This window comes from Notothenia coriiceps, unplaced genomic scaffold (genome assembly GCF_000735185.1).
Source record: "Notothenia coriiceps isolate Sejong01 unplaced genomic scaffold, NC01 NC01_scaffold00026421, whole genome shotgun sequence".
NCBI lineage: Eukaryota > Metazoa > Chordata > Actinopteri > Perciformes > Nototheniidae > Notothenia > Notothenia coriiceps.
Window position 1 is genome coordinate 1,732,456 of NW_011359122.1, and position 22,265 is coordinate 1,754,720.

A 22,265-nucleotide genomic window follows, 5' to 3' on the forward strand; every position below is an offset into this window, starting at 1 on the left:
TAATGCTAACAAAGCGCAATGCCTTCACATTGAACTCACGTAAACTAACATCAATAATATTAGATAGCAAAACAAGAACACTTAAGGTGGGATGGGCGATAGGTCAAACAACACTGCGCCTGAGCCCTACAGTGAACATGACTCGACGTGTTCTCACCTAACCTGACGTGGTTCTCACATGAACGCTGCATCAGTTGTTCACCTGTTTAGCTTCTTTTGAACCCCAAACCAATGTTTTTCTGAGGAGTAATTTTAAGTCCCACTTGGAGGGCGACGTGGCTGTGAGGGAGTGCGGTCGCCTCCAAACAGAAGGTTGTTGGTTCGATCGCCAGCATGTGGCAGATAAAAACATGTCGTGTGTGCCTTGAAGATACGGAAACTGTTTGGTGTGTGTGTGTGTGTGTCGTGTGTGTGTGTGTGTGTGTGTGGTTGTGGTGTGTGTGTGTGTTGTGTGTGTGTCAGCTGGCATGCTTATCAGACCCGTTAGCCCACCGCCCCCCCCTCAGCACTTCAAGTTCCTCTGAGAGTTGACGGGCTGAGTCATGAGCTTCGGCAGAACGCGTGAAGACAATTTGGACAATGACGGTAAGAGCAATGGAGGGCGGAGCTGCAGGTTCGATTTACAACAAAGACTAGTCAGGGTCCTAATGATCCGCACTGGAAGTCGTCAATTAGCCTGGCCATATAGGCCTGTTTCAACGGATGCCGTTAGCTGATGAAACGAAAAGGACCAAAAGGCAGAATCTCTTCAGGCCCGTCGCTGCCGCTCCTTAACATAACGAAAAAAAAAAAAAAACAAAAATTAAACGTTAGTGATATTGCTTGAATTACTATTCCGATACTAATTTGAACCATCGTAAAAAACAAGAGAAAACATAAAATCCTTTGCCGTGTAGCTTCAAACATACACTCTATTGTTAACAGCATGTTGGTCTTAGTTAGAAAGATGAGAGGTCTAAATCCAGTCTCTAAGACATATTTTATATGATGCAAAATGTTTTTATCAAGTTCTCCTGTCAAGTTAGGAGAGGGTGTTAGAGTAAAGAACGACACAATACAGTCATAATAGGGCATGGGTTTAGCCATCTACTGGATCCTATAGTTGAAATGTGTCTGTCCTCAGTCGTGGACTGTGAGCCGTAGGGTCGCTGGTCAAGTCCGCTGACAGAACTCTAAAAAATATGGAGTGTGGACTGCTACTTGGAGAGGTCCCAGTCACCTCGCTGGTCCCTGCCGTGGTGCCAGACGCCCCCTTTTATCACACCACAACACGCAAACACACACAACACACAGCAGCACACAACACACACCCACACACACACCACACACACACACCCACGAAATACATGCGAGTTCATGGCTGCTGTAGACAACGTTCTTGTTGCTCTGTGTTGCGTTGTTAATGAGTGAAACACACCGGAGTTGAGGATCTGTGGGGTTTATTCTCCCAAAAATATAATTTACAATTTAGGCATTTAGCAGACGCCTTATTCCGAAGCGACTTACAATGACCAATTACAGGGACATTCTCCCTGGAGTAACCGAGGGCTAAGTGCCTTGCTCAAGGGCACACTAGTAGTGGTGTTCCAGGCAGGATTTGAACTCGCAACCTTCCGATCATCAGCCCACCTCACTATCCATGATTAGACCACCACCACCACCAAAAAAAAGATAAAAAAAATAATATATATATATATGTTAATAATAATACTTTTTTTTTTTTTTTATAAATGAGATCCATTTGTGGCGGACGATATTTAATTGTGGCGGCCCNCCCGCCACAAATAAATCAATGTATGGGAAACACTGTAGACTCTTCTTGCACTATTTTTTTTTTGTGTATTTACTTGCACATCTCAAAACATTCTCTTGCACTATTTTATCTGTTTTATTTGTTCTAGACATAATGTTGCACTGTTGAAAGAGCCTGTGACCTAAGTTCTTCATTGCCATATCTACAATGTGGCTAATGTGCAAATGACGATAAAGCCTTGAAACTTGCGTATTTACCTCTGCCAGCTTGGCCTCGTACTCTGCAGACAAGCGGGTGCACACCTCTTCTGCCCGCGCGCGACAGGCCCGCTCCACCTTGACCTTCCAGTGTTTCTGGATCAGGGTCTGCCAGCCGAACCACACCTTCTTCTTCAGCTGCAGATTGTAGTGCTGCTGGGCTACCCGAGCAGCATGAGCCTAGCAGGGAACCACAACACCATGAAAATATTCACACGGAAATAATCACACCCATAATTCCTTCTTGTGCAGGTGCGGTACATTCTCTCTTGTGGCGCTTCTGGGCAATGGTTTGGACCAAAAGGATGTCCTCCAGTATATTTAGCTTTTTAAAGAAATGGCATAAACAGCTATTTTGTAAATGTAGAAAATGTAACGCATTTGTTTGTTTGATAACATTATGGTGTGAGAGGGAACATCTTGCTCATCAGTGCATGTACAGAATCACACGTGTGTACATTTTGTGAGAGGGAATATTAGTGAAAAATATGGCATATGCATGTTCAGTGTGCGGTGACATAGTGATGCATGGCTCGGTAACTCATGCAGAGAGTTATCATTAGCATAAACCATTAAACTGCATTAACAGTAATCTAGCAATTTTAGGATACATTTACTACCAATCATTTGACATGTATTTCCCTAAAAAAACATGTATAAAAAAAGACACAACGAAAAAATGTTTTAACTTTGTGATTAAACCTGACAAACACCACAGACCATACCCTAAAGTGAGCATTTTAATCAGGCTTCATAGACGATCATAAGATGTTGAGATGTGATGCTCATGTGATGCAACAAACACACGTTACTTTAATGTTGAACTAAAAGCCTGTAGGAAGCATCACAAGGGCATCAGTTTACCTCCTCTTTGGCCTCACTGAGCTTCAGTCTCCAGTGGGTGAAGGCCCTCATTTTTTCATGCTTTTCTTTTTGTCTCTCCAGCACCTGGCTCAGGTTCACAATCACCTGAGGGAGGAAGCATCAGACTTGTCAGTCTAAAAGGAGGAAAAAGTTGTCACCAGAACTTCTCTCAAGTTCTTAATGCACATAAGAATTAGAGACATGATGTGCAATAACAAAGAGAGCTGATGGTTTAGACATGGAATAAGCTCACCCAGTCCTGCAACCAGAAGGTAACATCTTAGTCTGATACTGAATCCATATTCAACCCACCAGCACATTATCTACAGGAGAAAGAAAATAAAGTCACCTCGTCTTTCCTCTGGTTGGAGGTCTCGTAGGTGTGTAGCAGTCCCTTCAGGCCGTCTATCTCTGATCTCAGGCCAGCTGACTGGGCTTCATACCTCTCCTTCTCCTTCCTTATCTCCAGCTTGTGTTTCTCCATGAAGGCCAGCTTCCACTTCCTGAGCTCCGTCAGCACATTTGACTAATTAGGAAATAAAGGGTGGGACAGTCACAATGTGTTCATTACCCAGATTGAGTCAATATGGACACGGCATGTCTTAAATCCTTTTCAAATTAGATTGACAGGTGTGCCTTACAGAGGTCAAGAAGAGGCTACCACAAACATGCAGCCCCTAAAACACCATAAAACAGAAATGTATAGTACATTTGGCTCGAGAAGCAAATCATTTGACCTAAGCTAAATATCTACATGCTTACAACACTTTATTATTTTGCCTTTAGTGTACACATAAGTCTAGTAAGGGAGAGATATTATGACATGCAACAAAGATCTCATGTTTGAAATGAAACCGGGGATGTTTAAGTTATGTAGCATGAGCAGTTAACACTTGTCTACCAATCTCTACACGGTCAAACATAATCAACATCCGCTCATGGGGCGGGGTGGCGCAGTGGGCTGTGCGTTTGATCATCAGATCAAGGGGGCGTTGGGGAACTCCAGTTCAAAACCCGCCTCCACTGCGTCAGGCCGTAGTGTCCTTGGGCAAGACACTTCACCCGAATTGGCTCCTGTGGGTATTGTCCACAGTACATGTATGATATCAATGTGTACTTGTAAAGCGCCTTGATTACTTCGAGGTGTGAAGATGGGCGGTGTGGCGCAGTGCGCTGTGCATTGATTATCAGATCAAGTGGGCGAAACCCGCCGCCGCTGCGTCTGTAAAGCCGTTGTGTCCTTGGGCAAGACACTTCACCTGAATTTGCTCCTGTGGGTATTGTCCACAGTACATGACCATTATGTGTGTGTAATGTGTATTTGTAAGGAGCGCTTTGAGAGTCATTGAAAAAAGCGCTATAAGGATTATTTATTATTGTCCACAAATGTCAAGTTGTGTGGCTTATCCCGAAGGTGAAACAGCAGACAACACAATCTGTGAGTCAAGAAAACTGAAAGAGTCTCAACTTCCCATGTCCAGGAACTCACCTCGTCCAAAACCCACTCCACTGGGAGACACAATAAAAAGGTCACTGGTGCCATGAAAAGAAGAGCTGTCATGGTATTCAGTAAGCCTTTCTGGGACTTTACATTCCCTTTATAATCTCTGACCTCCTCCTCACCATCACTTATGTAAATTGCCCACAGTATTACTGACATTTAATCTATCTCAGTCAAACGGTCTCATTGCATGAGTGTGGGAAATATCAATATAAGCTGAATACATGCATGCAGATTTCAGTTGCTCAAACCAGTACATTATTTATCATTAGATATACTCTGAAACTAACTGTGTTGGTGACAAATAAACAAAATCAAAGCGTTTGAGTAATTTCCAGTATTACTTATTTTAGGTTGTGTAAATGAACCTCTGTTAAACTAAAACATCTATGTGACAAACTGCATAAACGCAAACTGCTTCTAGATTGCTCTGATACAAGTTTAAATAATACTCTGTTGTACCATAGATTTTCATATTATGCATAACTTGAATTCTCATTTCAGTACATCAAGAACAAACCCGCCAGCTTGCTTCGACTCTGCTGCAAACTGCTAAAACACACTGTCGCAATTATTATTATTCAGCATTGTGAGAGCCCTATATATAGCCCTGCGCCGTTATCTATGGTCCGCTCTCAAGCAGTCAGCCAATGAGGGCCATTACATTGATTGAGTGTGTAGGGACAGTGCTACAGTATGAGAGAGCACACTAACCTTCAGGTTGTTGCTCCACGTATCAAGAATGTTCTCCATCTTGCTCATGTTTTCCTCCGAGATAAACATTTCTGTCACAGCAGACTCGAGGGGGTCTGGGCTGTTTGACCCGGACCCCTCAGACACCGTCGGTCCCCTCTCTGAGGCAGCGTGAGAGGGCACCGACGCCCTGCTAGACGACCGTCCTGCCGTCTCCTCAGCTGGAAGGCAAAAGAAACGCAGAAAAAAAAAGGATATTATTCGAAATATTGCAACTGTGTGACCTTTGAATTTAAAAAACGTACGTTATATCAAGATAAATTAATATAAAATCGGGCCCAACCGTTTTGGTTATTTTATTAAATTTACCCTGAGAGGCACTTGAGTGTGTGGAGGGTTCAACAATTAAGGGGGAGACCTGTGTTGACCTCACACTCCTGCTCGAACGAGTTCCATCTGTAGCTTGAGTCGCAGTATCTGACAACAGACAAGGAAGAGAGAGGAAGGTGCAATGGTAAATACTTAAAGAGGGAATGTTGCTTGAATACATTTTTAACCTGGAAAAAGTGAGTGAAATTCAAAGTTAAAATGTGAAAGCCTGAAAGACGGTTCAAGAACAAAAAAGGTGATGGTGAGAATGCTGAATAAGATGAGCATGGCTCCTCGTCCAGGAATGCATTTAAGTCAATATCTTAATTAAATCCTGCAGGGGGAAGAGAAAGCCTGCACTCTAAAGAGCAGTGCGGGCAGAGAGCCAGGAGATCATTACCAATCGGCCGTCTGCTCTCTACATCCCAGTGCACTACTCCATGACAGTTAAAGCACTAAACCTCCAAGGGGGTAAAATCTGACAGACTGCTATCTTATGCATCTTGGGTTACATTCTGAAAATACAAGGCTGATAAACACAACCTATTCCATGTTGCGATGTCAAGCTGCTGATCCTTTGATGGGGGTAGTGTCATGTGTGTGTGTGTCTGTGTCTGTGTCTGTCTGTGTCTGTGTGTGTGTGTGTGTGTGTGTGTGTGTGTGTGTGTGTGTGTGTGTGTGTGTGTGTGTGTGTGTGTGTGTGTGTGTGTGTGTGTGTGTGTGTGTGTGTGTGTGTGTGTGTGTGTGTGTGTGCCCCACATACAAGGGGAACCCAAGATACCTGCTGGGCGCGTTGATTTGGAGTCATCTTTTCTCTGGGAACACCGAGCCTCTGCAGATAGATGGGAGGTGCCTAACCGCTGCACGTGAGAACTGGTGGGTCTGTCAGGCCTAGTGGTGACCACAGCATATCGGAGGAGCTCCTCATACTCATCCTGTTGATCCATAAACAATTAATAAAGAAAAATTGGGCTCAAGTGTCCATAAATGACTATATCTATCTATAAATACAGGGATTTACAGTCTGTATCTTATTTCCATAGCAATTTTTCCTATTGGTTATATTACATTATTATATTTAAGTCATCATCAACAATTTGGGGATATATTTCCCAGATCTGAGAGATGTGACAATCATAAAGGCACATTCATTTTTGTTTTTCTTTATCCACCTGAAGCTCAGAGGAGACCGAGCTCCCCCGATCAGAGTCCTTTGGCAGAACAGGACTGGTCGGTTCCTCTTCGTCTGAGGACATCTAGACACAAACATGTTTACAAATGTAAAAAGATGGAATGTGTTAATTTAATAAAATAAAAAAATCAGCACAAGTTATCAATGGCATGACTCACAATAAATAGCTGTATATTTTATTAAATGACTTTTATTCTGAATACTTTACAAATATATGTTCAAAAAAGGTGTTTGGTTTTTTTAAACAGAGGGAAAATTATAATGTTTCTCAAGAAAAATTAGCACTAAAACCCAAGAAAAAAAGGTGTTGTAGTAATACGATGATGCACGGATTTGTGAGTCACTGGGTCAGATGTGATGGAAGAAACTGAAATGATCTTCTACCACTATATTTTAGTGTGTTTTTATATAAAATGGGTGCTACATAAGGCACATTTATCATAATTATTTTAGCATTATTTACACGAATGTTGGCGAGTTTGCACGGAGGTATTGAAAATAACATTGGTTTAACATTGTAATTCAACGACAATGTATTGATGGTCCCTAAGTGGGAGGAAGGGTTTGGTTGCAAGCTAACCCTCTTTTCAGACTGTTTGAAGCTGAGGAGGAAGACGCTGCTGGATCACGTGGTTGTTTGGTAGGCAACATGTAAACTCTCACCTGTAATGTCAACTAAACACACTTTACCATATCTTAAATCAGCCTACAAAACAGGACTTATGTGCTAGTGCAACTTCCTCTACAGTTACTGCAAGTTACGATATGTCTTGCTGACTGACCTTTAAATATAAAGTCTATGTTACTGACCTGACACATCAATGATTTGTTAGCTACGAAGTTGGGTAAGAAAATGTAAAGCAAACGTCACATATTTAAAAAAGGTGCTTTCGATAAACAATTCATGGAGCAAGTGAGTTAGCATTATCGCTGATACAAAGTATAACTATAGTAAATAGTACCCTAACGTTACCCAGCAAATAGGTTTTACATTTACGCTACTTTCGGAAATGTTTAAGTTACCTTTTTTATATGTATTTGCAGTCTACCACACTTCTCCGTTTCCCAAGTTAGTCCGTCAGTTAGAAAACGCTTGCTTTGCCATTTCAAACCAAGTGACCCTTAAACAACAGACTCTATGATTGGCTACTGTTCCGACAGCACCCTGCTACATCGACTCTCATTGGGTACAATGTTTCCGTGGTAACGGTAAGCGGAACAACGCTGAGCTGAGTCCCCCAGCTGTAACCAGTACAGTACAAACAAAAAGGTCCACTTCAGCTTTTTTCTGTGATTTTAACAGTAAAGTGCATTTGGTTAACGATTAGTGTGACATCCAGTACCAGCACCAGCTTAAGTCAGTAATATGGTACTTTTTGTGTCTTATATTCGGAGGATTCGTAGCCTATTGCCAACAGACACACACTCACACACACAACTAGGATCTAGTATTTCACAACAATGAAAAAAAAATAATGGTAAAGGTATACCTCTTTATACATTGTTGTGTAAAACTAGGATTGTCATTCATTCATTTATTATTCACAATCCAATAAGGGTGTTTGAAACACATGTTAGGCATCTTCAAATCAGTGCCCATTGATATCACATATTATGGGAGCAAGCATTGTTTCCATCTGTGTATCATCACAGTAGCTTGGCGTGCTGAATAAAGATTAACTGATTAAATTGCCACAAGGATGCAAGCTTACTCCAAAGAGGGTTTAAGTTTTCGAGGGAATACCACCACCCTGTGAAACTATCAGTTGCCATTTCTCTGTTGTTAACAAAGACAAACACAGAGTAAACAATGGTTCAAAAACTGAATAACAGCAATGTCTCAACCCCCTGAAGACCCAGTGCTTGACAGTATTAAGGCACATATGTGGGATAGGACTCACGGCTTGGCAGTCCTGCACTAAGACGGACTCTCTGGAGAGAATAGACATATGGTCGCTCTCAGCCGTGGCAGAGCTGCTAACAGTACTGTTGGGCGGGAGCCTCCTCACCACCTGGCTCTGAGTACTTCACTCTTCAAAGGTGTCCTGTTAGCATTGTCATGAGACCTGCAGGCTGACGTTGGAAAGGGGGAACGTGTAGTTGTGACATTGGTGACATGTGCAGTAATTACCCCTTTAAGAAACAGCAGTTTCAACGTGAAAAGGACTCAAACAGAAACATTCCATATAAAATATTTATTATAAATAAACAGAATGATCATATTTTGCAAGCACCGCCTGGCAAAGAAACCCACACACATTTCATTATTACCTGCCTTGACTGTTGACGCAGGCTGTGAATTTGAACCAGAAGCGTGAGGCACAGAGGATAATCCTGCTGCTCTGTGGGGAGTGGAAGTTTCCTGTTGAATGACAGGAAGCTGTAGCTCTCACAGATTACTTATTTCCATTTTCGAGCAGATGATTCACATGTTTGGAAAGGTTTTGGTGATGTTTTCATCACAGTTTCTCTTTTAGGGTGACTATTTTGTCATCCAAATCAACTTGGCTTTAGGTGCTCTGGTTTTTCATCGTGCCGTTGATGTTAAACTGCACATTTTTTGATGCTTGCCTGCTTTTATTCAGTCATTACAACAACATCTGTTTAGACACAGACAACTGCAAGGTGTGTCTATGCTTTATGGAAGGCTTTGTTTTTGTCTTACTTCAAAAGAACGACATAAAAGCCAACTGTTGGTCTGGTTTACTTAACCTCTTTTTTTGTTCGTTTTTAATGTTTTGTACCATTAATCACATCCTTTTTTTGCCTCATGTGAAAATAAATACATTTACAGTCTATCAAATTATCCATCAAATAATATGCTTATTTAAAATGAATAATATTAAATGATCAAGTAAAAAATCCACTGTTATGATTAGTACAAATCACATACAGTCCGTGAACTCATCAGCAGGTCTTTTGAACCACATTTAGACATACAATGATGAAATAATACACAATAGACTAGAACTGATTTTAAAAACAATAGAGACAGATGTCTATAGTCTACCCACTCTGTATAGTGTTTTTCTTTTGATCCAGACAAAGGTAATAAGCTATACTGTTGATATTGGTTGGATTAAAGCAAGTATTATTGCCTGAAACTCTTCTTTAGATCCCTTTTTGTAGATTTCACCTCCCTCCCTTTCAACAACAGAAACACACAAGGCTTGTGTGTGAAATGGGATTCAGCTCACACTCTTCTCTCGTAGCCCGTTCAATCTGTTCCAGGACAATAATCACGATGCATTTGACTTTCTTCCCCCTGGTATTATAGCTCAGGTACGTTAGACCAGTGGTTCTCAAACTTTTTTCAATAATGTACCCCCTTTGAAAAACAATGTCAGCCAGGTACCCCCTGAACAGCGCAAAAACAATTTGTTAGGGACAAAAAGCCTATATAAAGAGGTACAGTACAGCGCTGCACTATCAGAGTCTGATTTATTAAAACAACAACCTTCTAATTGAGAAACACTTAATGCTACATTTCAAATGTTTACAATCCATCACTAAATTCATGGCAAACCAATTTTAACATCATGCACTAACACTAAGAATACATTAGTTGCATTGAACTGATCTTTTTAATAAGTTGTTCTTACAATGTAGTGAGAAACATGGGCTTGAGCTTCACTGAGGTCCTTTGTCATTCTGACAGGGAGGCACCTGCAGTTATTACACTTCGCGTTTTGAAATATGTGTAACTCTATTAATTTAAAACCCACACTGCTCAAACTTTGTTACTTTTATATTTTATATTTATTTATTTATTTTGGGGCGTGGGGAATGAAGAGAAAAACATATATGAGCATTTATACCTGTGACCGCCAGACAGGATTTGGACCCCTCATATAAACATAGCCTATGGATAATGCTGGGCTATACTTTGCGGCCACACCCCCGTTGCCAAGCAACGCTTATTCTTCAGGTGTCCTTTGATACTGACGGGCTGTAAGGAGAGGGAGAGGAAAAGAGAGCACCACGTTTATTTTTCCCATTTTATTAACCAGAATCATTGTACACTTTTGAATGAAGTAGTTAATCTACTATTAGTAGTTTGTTTAAATGCATTACTTGTGTTGTTTTTTTCATTAACATAAAATAAATCTCACGTACCCCCTGCTGTACTCGAACGTACCCCTAAGGGTCCGCGTACCCCCATTTGAGAACCTAGACTATTCAGGACCTTGCAATGGTAGACAGAACAGAAAATAGGAAATAATTGTCAGTACCTGTACAAATGGACTTTGTGAGGAAACTTTTCTTACAATACTTTTCCCCTGTATTTTTCACTGCATTTTTGTATTTAACTGATCCCCCCAAAAGGTGTAAAGTCCTGTATATTGTTTTGTGTAATTGTATCTTATGCGTTCCAGTTGTGAAACTAGATTATAGACTTGGTGTAAAATTGTTTCTTGCCCTTGATCGATTTTCAGTCAGACGTGTTTACAGACAGCCATAACTCCTGAAGACAACAACTAATGTGCTATCATCAATCGTAATGTTATCAACCCATTTTTCTCACATATGAGACAATGATGACCTCTCACTGAACACAATGTTACCAAAACTCATCTTGGTGTTATTCATAGCTGCCTGCTGTTTCCAAATTATTTTTCATTACATTTTGATGGACCAGGACTTCCCCCTTGGGCCTCTCTAATCCATCACATCTCTCTATCAGTGACACCAGTGTCCTTTTGTTTTGCTTTAGGAATGCTTGTGTACTGAATTTGCCCACAATTGTAAATGCATCATGGCTGCATTGTTCCCACAAAGATAGTATTAAAAACCAGGTAAGAGACAAAAAGGATGCATATATTTTGTCTTTATTCCATAGTTTGAGAAATGCTGACTCCATCATAAAGTGGTCAGCCATGTTAGTGCGGAGGAGCAGTGGAGGCTAAGAGGAAAGACGGAGACTAAATCAGTTAGCCCGAGCCTCTATCTACACAGGGCAGAAACAATTACCATCAGTGTCCACATCCGTTTCTTATAATCTGGATGACGATAAGCAGCATGCAGTCGCTCCAGTATACCTCCACCTGTTATCATTTCTTAAGGAAAGCTGGCACCACAGGTACTATATTTACACGTCTCAGCAGAAGAGTACATACTAAAAAAGGAGATAAAAAAAACTAAATCCAGTAGGGGACATACTTGCATTGTATAAATACAAAGTATATCTTTTTTAACATGCAGCTAAGATGCGATAGATTGTCGGGCATAGGTGTAAGTTGTTCGGCCAGCCAAGCTTTATGGGATTCCAACATGGTTACTTTTTTTTATTACATACCACCAATATACATTTACTGTGGCATGTAAATTCATGACCTCAACAGCTATTCTTCTTACATGTCCATCCTGCAGGCTTGACATGCATATCAAACGTATTGTGCCATTTACGATGATAAAAATACACTTAAATTCATGATCATCTTTCTTGCTTGTGTGCATGTTTATATGACAAAGAGTCCTGCAACAAAAGAGAGGGAGAACATTTTGGCATGCGCATGTGTGTGTGTGTGTGTGTGTGTGTGTGTGTGTGTGTGTGTGTGTGTGTGTGTGTGTGTGTGTGTGTGTGTGTGTGTGTGTGTGTGTGTGTGTTTGTGTGAGGGTCATTCTACTGTCCCGTACATTAAGCTAAGTGCTCCTCAGCTCTCCAGCAGTAGTAAATGGAGTCTTATGGCTTGAGGGGTGTTAGTCTCCCAACTCTGAATCAAAAGCAAAGAGTGTCCCAAGCCTTAGGTCACTGCTATGTGAATCATCAAATTCAGAGGATAAAGATAGATGCCTTTCCTTTTATTTATTTACTTGCGTGTGTGTGTGCCATTGCACGCTTTTGTATTGTGTGGGTCTTTGTGTACACTATATGCATCATTTACAATCCTATTTAGTATCCTTTGTTGTGAGTATGATGTACAACCAGTGTCAAAGCCATGTTTCAGTGTTTATACTCGGTAAGCAAATGCACAACCAGGCTGCACTGTTTACTGTATGTCCTACATGTTAAGCATTTTCACATGGAGTGCTCGAGATCTAGTTTTCATTTTAAAATTGAGAATAAGGGAGCAGAATAGATGCAGTGTAATACATCAAAGAGCTTGCTGGTGGTTATATCTCCAGCGGACCGAGACTCACTGGTTGCGCCGGTGCAGTTTGCAGGCTTTAATGATGTGAATACTGAAAGGCTGAATGTCCCAGTGCTTGCATCAGACCGCCATCTCCTTTTTTTCGCACCCTCTCTTCCTCCAGGAACCACTCACAGGTTTCAGAAGCGTTAGGGTTTGACAGAGCAGGCACACAGGCAGTAACCGTCAAACACTTCATCTAAAGAGCCTACTTATCTCTTAGAGCCTGTGTTTGGTTATGCAATTATTGTTACAGGATTGTATAATATTTGTGTGGTGTTTCTCAAGAGTATAAGTCAATATTGTTGGGCCTAAAAAGAGTGTTTTGCTCTGTTAAAAATGAAAAACAACGACTTTACTTTCTTTACAGGCTACTTTGATGTGAAATTATGCAATGGAGTAAAATACAAAATAGGCTACTTTATATGAATTCAGAATATTGCAAGGGTGGCACACTAATTCAAATAATTGTACATGTATACAGGAGTCATACCAACACATTCACCTGTGGCCTGTGATGATAGAAGGTCTCTAACCACTGTATATATAAAAGGTATTTCTAAAGATAATGTTTTTTTCAACAGATTTTTTTATTGAAGTGTCCGAATTCAGGCTCATGGCTTAAGGTCTCTTATTATTATTCGTTCTCTGGTTTATGGCAAGACTTGCTACATATTACTAATACAAAGCCTTACTCTGTTTTAGGTTGATATACTGTAGTCTTAGTAGGATGTCTCAAATCAGTCTCAAGGTTTTTATTTTATATCATTATATGACCTTGTTTTTATTGTATGCCATTAAAACAAGGTCATGTTGGCTATGCACATATTTGTGACAATATAAAACAGTCCTTATTTTAAGGGCAGACAATTTATGTTTGAATTTCATTTAGTGTAATCTGGAAGGACTTAAATATGATGCACCTGTTTTTTGTTTTTTTCAGAACTGGCGAATGTGCAAGACAAGTGTAATGTTCTTTAAGGCATCAGCTACCAAACTTGGCGCGATGAGACGTTCAGGTGCTGGTGCCGGTCAGCACCACGGACAAAACCTGGACAGAACAAGTGGTTGAGATACAACGTTCTGCGTCTCCAGGCTCTGCAAATCATGGTGAGGTCTCAGACAGCTCCACTTATTTAAGAGCAGGTATGACCAGCTAATAAAACTAAAGATTAAATACACTGAATTGCAAAACATTTCTAATGAAACTGACGGTGCGAAAACTTTTCGACTACGCAGCAGTTTTTGCCTAGAATAACAACTTTTTCCCTGAAGCAAAATGTAGCGTATACACGTTGTTCCCAAACCCAACCCTATATTAATTGTTGTTTCCTCCATGTAGAATGGACGAAACACTGCCTGTTTAATAACAGAAATGTCCTATCTATTTTAGCATTCATGCGTTGCAGTGTTCCACGTCATTCAGTCACCTAACTAGATTGTTCCATCAAACGGAATTACCTGCATCACTCAATGAAGTACAATCATTGATTCCACCCCCCGTCTCCCTCTCTCCATCCCTCCCTCCCTCCCTCCCTCTCTCCCTCGCACGTTCTCCCTCTCTCGCTCTCTCCTTTCCCGAAGTACTGCAGCGAGGGAGGACTGCATCGCGAAGAAAAAAAACCTCACTGTCGTGCGCTGGCAATTGCCTCTCATCCTATTTTACAGTAACAAAAAAAGAGATTTTCTTTCCTATTAAACGAAAGCAGAGTCTGATGCAATGGGTAACTACCTGCCCAGTTCTCTCTTCTCGCCATAAATTACGGTAAGAAATGATTACTTTTCCCCTTAAAAAAGATGCTGACTGTGTTTCCGAGTTAAATCGAGTATTTTCAATAAAACTGTTTTATGATCAGCTTCATTAGGACTTACAAGTCGTTTTTTTAGGTTGTTGCCTTATTTCTTATGATATCTATAACTAACATCTAAACTGGGACTACGCCTCATTATTTATTTATAAGTTTGTGAATATTTTGTTAAAAGTTGGCATAGTTTCCAGGCATGTGTTGTTTTTTTCTCAGAGGGAGCACTAAACTGAGTCCATATGCCTCCTGCAAAAGTAGAGAAATTGGCATCATTAGGAAAGCAAGCAACATCCAAGCAAGCAAAAAACTGCCCCATATACATTAGGGATGTAGTGGAGTTTAAATTCCAGTTTCTGTACCCTTTTAATTGTAAAATGTAGCAATGTAGCAATAAAGGTTGACACAAATTCCTTAAAATATCTAACTAATTTAACTACAATAATTTTGTCTGTAAGTTAATTTCCTATTTGAAATGTTGTTTGTAACCTTCAGGTGGCAATTTGGGCTAGTATAATCACTGAATGGAGCTCATAGTTTACCCATTTTTTTTTTAAATTTACCAGCATGTTTATAGTGAAATCCTTGCCACGAGCAGAGTGTTGAGTTGTTGGCTGTTGACTGTGCATGCTGTAGTGCCATCCAGCCACCAGCCCTGGGGCAGTTAAAGCACTCTGCACTGCCGCCAAGAAGAGGAAAGGATGCGGGAGCAGGCAACTGACTCATCCGTGAATTGCACCTCAAGAGGCAGTGAGCGATTGATAAGCACACAACCGTTGAACTGGAAATCCGTGGCAAAGTGCTTTGTTTGCATTCTGAAGGCTGCTGTAGTAGTCCTGCTGGGTTAACACGGACGGGGGCCATCAATGAAAAGTGTAAGCAGTGATTGCAGGTTGCAGAATTCATTCCTGGTGCCCACTTCTTATCGTCGTTTTTTTTTGCCACGATAACCAAGAATCTCATTGTAATTCAAAATGCTCCTCATCTGCATTCAATGACATCTCCATCTCAAGCACCCACATTTGTTAGTTCTCCTAAAGTTTAGGCAGCACAGGCTTTTTTAAGAGGAGGACATTTTCTCTCCCAGTGATTCACAGTTGACAGGAAGAAAGGACTCAATGTACTGAGCCAGTGACAATGTAGCAGATATGAGAGCTTTACCAAACTGTCTGCATATTTTAGTGTTGTTATTTAAGTGTGCAGGCATAATGAGAAATACCAGATAATAGTCATTATTTTAGGGGCAAGCTAAACCCAAAAACATAGTTTACATCACACCAAAAAACCCTTGCCATCCTCATGTCTGCCAGAATTTGTGAGGTGTACATTTACTGGTGATTTCTTAGCATTTGGTCAAACCGTTTTATGTGATGCACACTAGTTGTGTATATTTGTGCATCACATAAAACGTTTTGACCAAATGCTAAGAAATCACCGGTAAATGTGCTGCATCTTGCATGCCTGGCCGGCCTCATCGTGTTATTGCGTCACTGCAACCCCAAGTGTAAGATCTGCACCAGACTGTGGTGGTGGCACATTATGTTTTTATCTGCTATGTAAGCACTATATTGTGTCAGCAGTGAGGTCTGTCAAGGCAGGGAGACCATATGTTTACCAAGAAGATCAGCCTGATGCTAAAAAGCAGAAGAGACGGCACCATTTTCTCTTTATGAATCTTGAGAGTGGGATGGGACATGTTTTCACCAAAATGTGTTTTCTTTCAGTCTGTGCAAATGTACAGATGAACACTTTAAATAGATACAGTCCTTTGTATCCAGAGTATATGGCCTTTATTATTTTCATTTAAGTATTGAGACAAAATTAATACAAACATAGGGGAAATCCTCTCTCATTGGCCAGGATGGGCACGTAAGTGATTGAAACTAATACTAGCTTGGTAAGAGAGGCAGCCATCATCTTCCTGCAGCTGATTTGTGAATCTGTATGATGTAACATTAGCATAACTTGCAGTCAGCTCTGCTTTTAAATTCAATCGTGGGGGGGCCAGCACTGGCTCTTCGTGAGAGGTGAAAGGTTTAGGTTCTTTGAAAATATATATTTTCTTATCATTTTATTCCTCTTTAGACGTTCTTTTGCCAAGCCTCCATTTATTCCCTCATTAATACTTTTGATACCCCCTCCACCTCTCCCTCGTCCTCCCCCCCCACTCAGTCAGTAATGGCATCAGTGCTTGATGAAATCTCCTAACCGAAGATGTCCCAGGCTGGCTGTGCCTCTGCCTTCCAGATGAGGTCATGGGCTCACCGTTTTGATTGGATTACATGCGGCTCTGCCCACTTAGAGATTGGACCTGCTCCTTCTGATGCTAATAGAACAAACCGGCCACCAAGACACTGTGCCAGGCATGTCTCTGAAAGGGCAAGACACTGACAAGTCAAACCTGACGGAGATGGAAAGTGTTTGAGGTTCCGAGCTAAGAAACTCTCAAATGGGTTCAATGTACATGACATTTAAAAATTGGCATAGGGAAGAAAATTGCCATTTTATTGCACAAGTAATAATTGTTAAAAATAAAATTAAATAGGAAGCCCTCAGCTGTGCTCATTGTTTTTTATTATATCTTTGTTTGGTACTGTGAAAGGGCCAATGTCTGGACTGCTGGATTGCAACCAGCCAGAAAGGCACTATGGATTATCCATACATTTCTTGCAAAAAAAGAAAATGTGTTTCTGGTCAAGCAACCTTAAATTACATGACCTGAATTTATTGTGTACTTATTATTCCAACAAGTAGCCCATACCCTTCTCATTGATGACTGTTGGACTCAAGGTGAATCAGCACAAAAAATGACACCCATCCTTTTGACAAATCTATTGCCTTAGGGATGCCCTTTCTGTTTTTTTTGACAGTTCTTCAGACTAAGGGTGTCATGAAAATCTTATGTAGTGTGATTATTCAAAACGTTTCTTTCGAAATGCTCATTAGCAGCTTATACTGTGCCAAATGTTGGCTAATGAGTTATGATAAGCAATGAAGAGGTGTGTTAAAATGTACTGAGTTGGTCAAGCACACACTTTACATTTAAAAAGATTCTCAAATCAAATGTACTTGCTTTTACTTGGATGGTGCAAAACTCTTTTGTAACTCTATTCCCTTTAGTGGACTTTTTGTTCATGCATGGGGAAATTTGGGGCCAAGTGATACTTGACCTAGTGTTTTTTTAGTATTCTAAAGAGGTTTAAGGAAAGTAAGGCCGCTATCCATCATGCAGACAGGGGTGTTACCAGAGCAAGGCTTATTTTCAGCCATCCTCCTGTGGTTCACAGCAACATACACACACTTTATCAAATCCTTTTATTCTCTGCCCTGCAGGACAATGTATGGCTGCAGCTTCTTTATGTTACAATACATATTCCACATCAACATGTTGTTTTTTTTATCAATAGAAAAAACATAAAATCAAATGTTAAGAGAGTTTGGTTACTTTGAAGGTCAGTATTGATCGTGTAAATTGGATATAGGTAATGACTTAAAGATTATATATCTACAACTATGAATTTACAACTAGATGTTTTGTCACTATTTGGGAGTAGACAGTAAGTTGGAAAGGAGTGCTTTTGCAAATGAACAGATGATGTTAAATGTAAAAATGAAAATGTCCTGACCTACAGGCATCAATGTAAACACGAGATTCTGAAGAGAAGCAAACATTAAAGGAGATGCAAGAGGAAAGAAATGGTTCAGAGACAGCAACACGGAGATTAGTCTGTTTGGGAGAGTTTACCCACTTTGATTGTGATTGCTCACGTTGCCTTCGCTGTCTGCGCTGTCGGGGTCTTGTCAGCTGCGGTCAGGTGCAGGTTGGACGCTGTGTGCCCGGGTGTCGTCTGAGTTTCATCACCAGTGACAGCCGGCTCACTATACACTCCATTGATTATCTGACAGACAGGATGTATCCCCTTTTTGCCGGTGTGTGTAAGCCCACTTGCTAGTTTTAGATGAAAATGATGTGTGATAGCCAACGTGACCTGATCCCAAAATGATAAATAGCCTCATTTCATGTCTACGTAGGCATTGAAATGAATTTTATTTGAAGATGCAGTCAATAGAAAATAATTGTTTTGAGAATTGTTGTTATTGTATGACTCATGCAGGATATCAATCGACTGCACTGGATATTATTTCACAGGAACAAAACAAACCTCTATCATATTTTAACCCTTTGTAATTTGTGCTAATGAATCATCTTAAGGACAATGTCTGAGGCAGCACAGGTGTCAACGGAGGTATTAACAATTACCAGTCAATGTGTAAAGGAGTGCGCGCTCAGAAGCACATAAGTCATCCAATAAGCCAAAAAGGATTAGGAGAGTCACCTTGAATCAGCATTGTCATTTTACCCAGTAAAATTGCATTATGGGAGCTGGAGCTGGCTCTGTGATTTGTGTCCTCCTGACAAGGCTTCAGTGTTCATTAGAGGCGGTGGTGAGCAGCTCCTAGACACACGGGAACCACACACACACACACACGCACACGCACACGCACACGCACACACACTGGACAGCTCGGACCATCACCACCCTTCTCCTAAGTATGCATTCTTATCTTGAGATGTTAAATAAAACATGAGTAATTTAAGAGTTCTATCATTTAAATGACTAAATCTCACAATCATGTTTGTTTTAATAATGGCTGTGCCTTTGAGTCGTGACATGTTATAGAATAAGTCTCCCAAGTGAGCCTGTGGAGGCAAGTGATGATGAATTGTGAATCACAGTTTGAACACTGACATGAAATCATGTTACATCATTCACACTCTTATGCTGGGGTCTCCCTCCCATCGGCACAGGCCTGGTTTGATGGGAAAGGGCTTCCCCATCGTGCACACATACTGTTTGTGAATTGCATGGGTGTTTTCTAACGTGTCCTTTTTGCAAGTATGCATTACCTATTTTATGTGTTATAGAAACCTGACTGTACAAAAACAGGGGCCTTAGAGAACAGCTGTGTGTGTACAATGTGCATGTGTCTGATTGTGCATTTACCTACAGTACGTATCCACTCACGACCATTTCTCCTTTCTTTGAACGGATTAAATATGACAGTGCCGTTCTGGTTGGCTCGCCACTCTCATTATAATAGACCAGCTCTTTATTGGGGGCAAATTGATTTCTGGCACAGCCTTGTTTATTAGCCTCTGTTTCTCAGAGCTGATCATGAGTCAGCAGATTCAGCATCTCTGTTTAAAATGCTCATCCCTTTAAGTCCAACTTATAAAATATAGAAAAGGGAGAGCGACCCTGGAAATGTAATATTCATTTTGAATAAAAACTGAAGGCTCTTCAGCCAATGCTTTTTTTCCACACATCACTCGTAATGATTAAACGGCCTGGGAGAATGGTGAGGGACTGATTAAAGAGGGGAGTGCTGTCAGTGGGGTGTCACCTGTTAGACTGGAATAGTTATGAAAGGGAGACATGAGTTACCAGCACTATCTGATAAACATCTCCCTCTTTTCTCTCTTCTCTGTCCTTCCTCCTGTTTGCTTTCTCTATTTTTTATCTGTCTGTCTCTTGCCTCATCTCTCTCAGCCTGGCCGATGACTGCCACAGCCATTGTGGGTTATCTCCTGTGGTGACTGCGGACTCAAGAGTTTTCATCCCGGCTGCATCTCAACACCCACTGATCTCACCGTTCCAGCAAATTCCGCCGCCAGCGTAAACTCACTCCTCTTCCCTCCTTATTCTACTTCTAAGTATCCCCTGAACCCCGTGCAGACCTGCTGGTGGAGCCAGAATGGAGGAAACTTACAATAACAGGACTTCCCTGTCCAAGGGGGCCAAGGACATTGTCAAGGAGGCCAAGCGGCATGCAAAAAAGAAAGTCAACAAGGTGGTGGACCGCGCCACAGACGGGTACTCGTCCCACCACAACTACAGCCGATTCGAGGACGACGAGGACGAAGATGAGGATTTCTACCGGAACCCGCCGAGGCAGGGCGGAGAGGGCAACCATGACAACGAGGAGGGCTCCAGCGATGCTACAGAGGGCCACGATGACGAGGATGAGATCTATGAGGGCGAGTACCAGGGGATCCCCTCGGATAGGAAGCAGAAGGAGGGCCAGGTGGCACTGGGACAACCCATGTCTGACGCCTCAAGGGACCGCAAGGGTCTGGAGGAGGAGAGGCAGGCGGATGAGGAGGAGCTGGCCCAACAATACGAGCTGATCATCCAGGAGTGTGGCCACGGGAGGTTCCAGTGGCAGCTGTTCCTGGTGCTCGGGCTGGCGCTCATGTCAGACGGGGTGGAGGTGTTCGTGGTGGGCTTTGTGCTGCCCAGCGCAGAGACAGACATGTGTGCGCCCAACTCCAGCTCGGGATGGCTAGGTAAGGGACCCTGTGTGTGTGTGTGTGTGTGTGTGTGTGTGTGTGTGTGTGTGTGTGTGTGTGTGTGTGTGTGTGTGTGTGTGTGTGTGAGTATTAGTGAACGTGCTAAAACACTGAAAAAACTGAAACGTTAACTTTAATTAAATGTGTTTTGTCAACAGATTTTACATAACTTTATAATCCAATCCAATCTAATCCAACTTGATATACTCTCAATATTACAATTATAAGGTTAGTTGAAAGCAATAATAATAAGTAAAAGAAAATTAGGTTCAACTTAATATTATTGCTTTAAACTAACCTCATACAGTAATGTGACATTTGTAGACATAATACATTTAATTAAAGACGACTTATCAGTTTTTCCAGCGGCGGACATGTCACTTTAATATCAATCTTAGATAGAAGGATACTATCTGTATAAATGTTTGCACTTTGCTGCTGGCCTGGTGTGTTTTATGTGTCTCAGTGCTGAACAGCATGCTGGGCACAGCTTGCTATCCGTTGCTCCCCACAGTATTAACTGTTACACTCTTGTGCCAAATTTATAACAGAAAATCGTTACTAACTGGAATTTAAATTGTCCGGGAAGTGTATAATGTAAAGACATTGTCCAGTCGTATTATAGTTAATGTAGAATGATTAATTTTGCCACTTTATTCCCTATAAGTCACATATTTGATGCACTTATTTTAACTTTCAGCTTAGTGAAACACAGACTGAATCAATATAGTACACCTTTAAAGAGCCTGTGACAGCATCCCAACAACTGTTGTGCAATGAAATATTGGGCTACTAGTCATCTCGAACCGTCAGTTTAAAAAAGAAGGTGCGATACCGTTCCGATAAATATCAATAATTTCGAACATCGTGGGGAAATTCCTTCGACTCATTTTGAAGTTTTGGGGGAAGCCGGAAGTGACGTCAATGCGGGAACACTTCACTGTGCGGCGAGAGAGCCAAACACGGACAAAGTGTGTTGTCATGCGTAGAAATTGTGAATTACTGAGTTTAAGCACGTTAATAACGTTTTAATGAAGTTGACTACAGTATATTCATATTTGTCAGTGCTTTCATGTAAATTCGGCGAACATAAACATAAATGATCGTGGTGAAGATGATGATTAAATTAGGATTAAAAATCGGTAGTGAGAGCTGCTGAATTTCCTCCCGTAGGATGTGATATAAAAACAAATTGATTATTTTTGTAGTTGTAAACTCAAGTGGATGAAACTACATTTATTAGTGCTTTCATGTCAATTCGGCGAACATATGATACATTCAATGATCGTGAGGATGATGATTTAAAAATCGTTTGTTTGAGCCGGTCTGCATTTCCTGATGAGAAAACAAA

The 22,265-nt window shown here is 41.1% G+C and overlaps 2 protein-coding genes across 2 annotated transcripts; one reads left to right on the forward strand and one right to left on the reverse strand.

Annotated features, from left to right (window-relative positions):
- Positions 1 to 748: 748 nt before the first annotated feature.
- Positions 749 to 7,737, reverse strand: LOC104956951 (centrosomal protein POC5-like). Its single transcript, XM_010784531.1, has 9 exons — positions 7,653 to 7,737; positions 6,610 to 6,693; positions 6,219 to 6,372; positions 5,438 to 5,545; positions 5,090 to 5,289; positions 3,224 to 3,400; positions 2,875 to 2,979; positions 2,011 to 2,190; positions 749 to 769 (listed from the first exon to the last, which is right to left on the reverse strand). Exons 2-9 carry the CDS (start codon positions 6,691 to 6,693, stop codon positions 749 to 751), a joined length of 1,029 nt encoding a protein of 342 aa, XP_010782833.1. The 5' UTR covers positions 7,653 to 7,737.
- A 6,623-nt stretch (positions 7,738 to 14,360) lies between these two features.
- Positions 14,361 to 21,479, forward strand: LOC104956952 (synaptic vesicle glycoprotein 2C). Its single transcript, XM_010784532.1, has 3 exons — positions 14,361 to 14,525; positions 20,115 to 20,911; positions 21,466 to 21,479. The coding sequence occupies exons 2-3, from the start codon at positions 20,320 to 20,322 to the stop codon at positions 21,477 to 21,479; spliced, it is 606 nt and encodes a 201-aa protein (XP_010782834.1). The 5' UTR covers positions 14,361 to 14,525; positions 20,115 to 20,319.
- The last annotated feature ends 786 nt before the right edge of the window (positions 21,480 to 22,265 follow it).

Bases quoted from the DNA above. Each gene is read 5' to 3' on its own strand.
- LOC104956952 (XM_010784532.1), top strand. From the start codon at position 20,320: ATGGAGGAAACTTACAATAACAGGACTTCCCTGTCCAAGGGGGCCAAG.
- LOC104956951 (XM_010784531.1), bottom strand. From the start codon at position 6,693: ATGTCCTCAGACGAAGAGGAACCGACCAGTCCTGTTCTGCCAAAGGAC. The intron at 5,546-6,218 runs GTATCTTGGGTT...GTCTGTTGTCAG, and splicing joins CAAATCAACGCGCCCAGCAG to ATACTGCGACTCAAGCTACA. The intron at 2,980-3,223 runs GTGACTTTATTT...TTCCTCCCTCAG, and splicing joins CCAACCAGAGGAAAGACGAG to GTGATTGTGAACCTGAGCCA.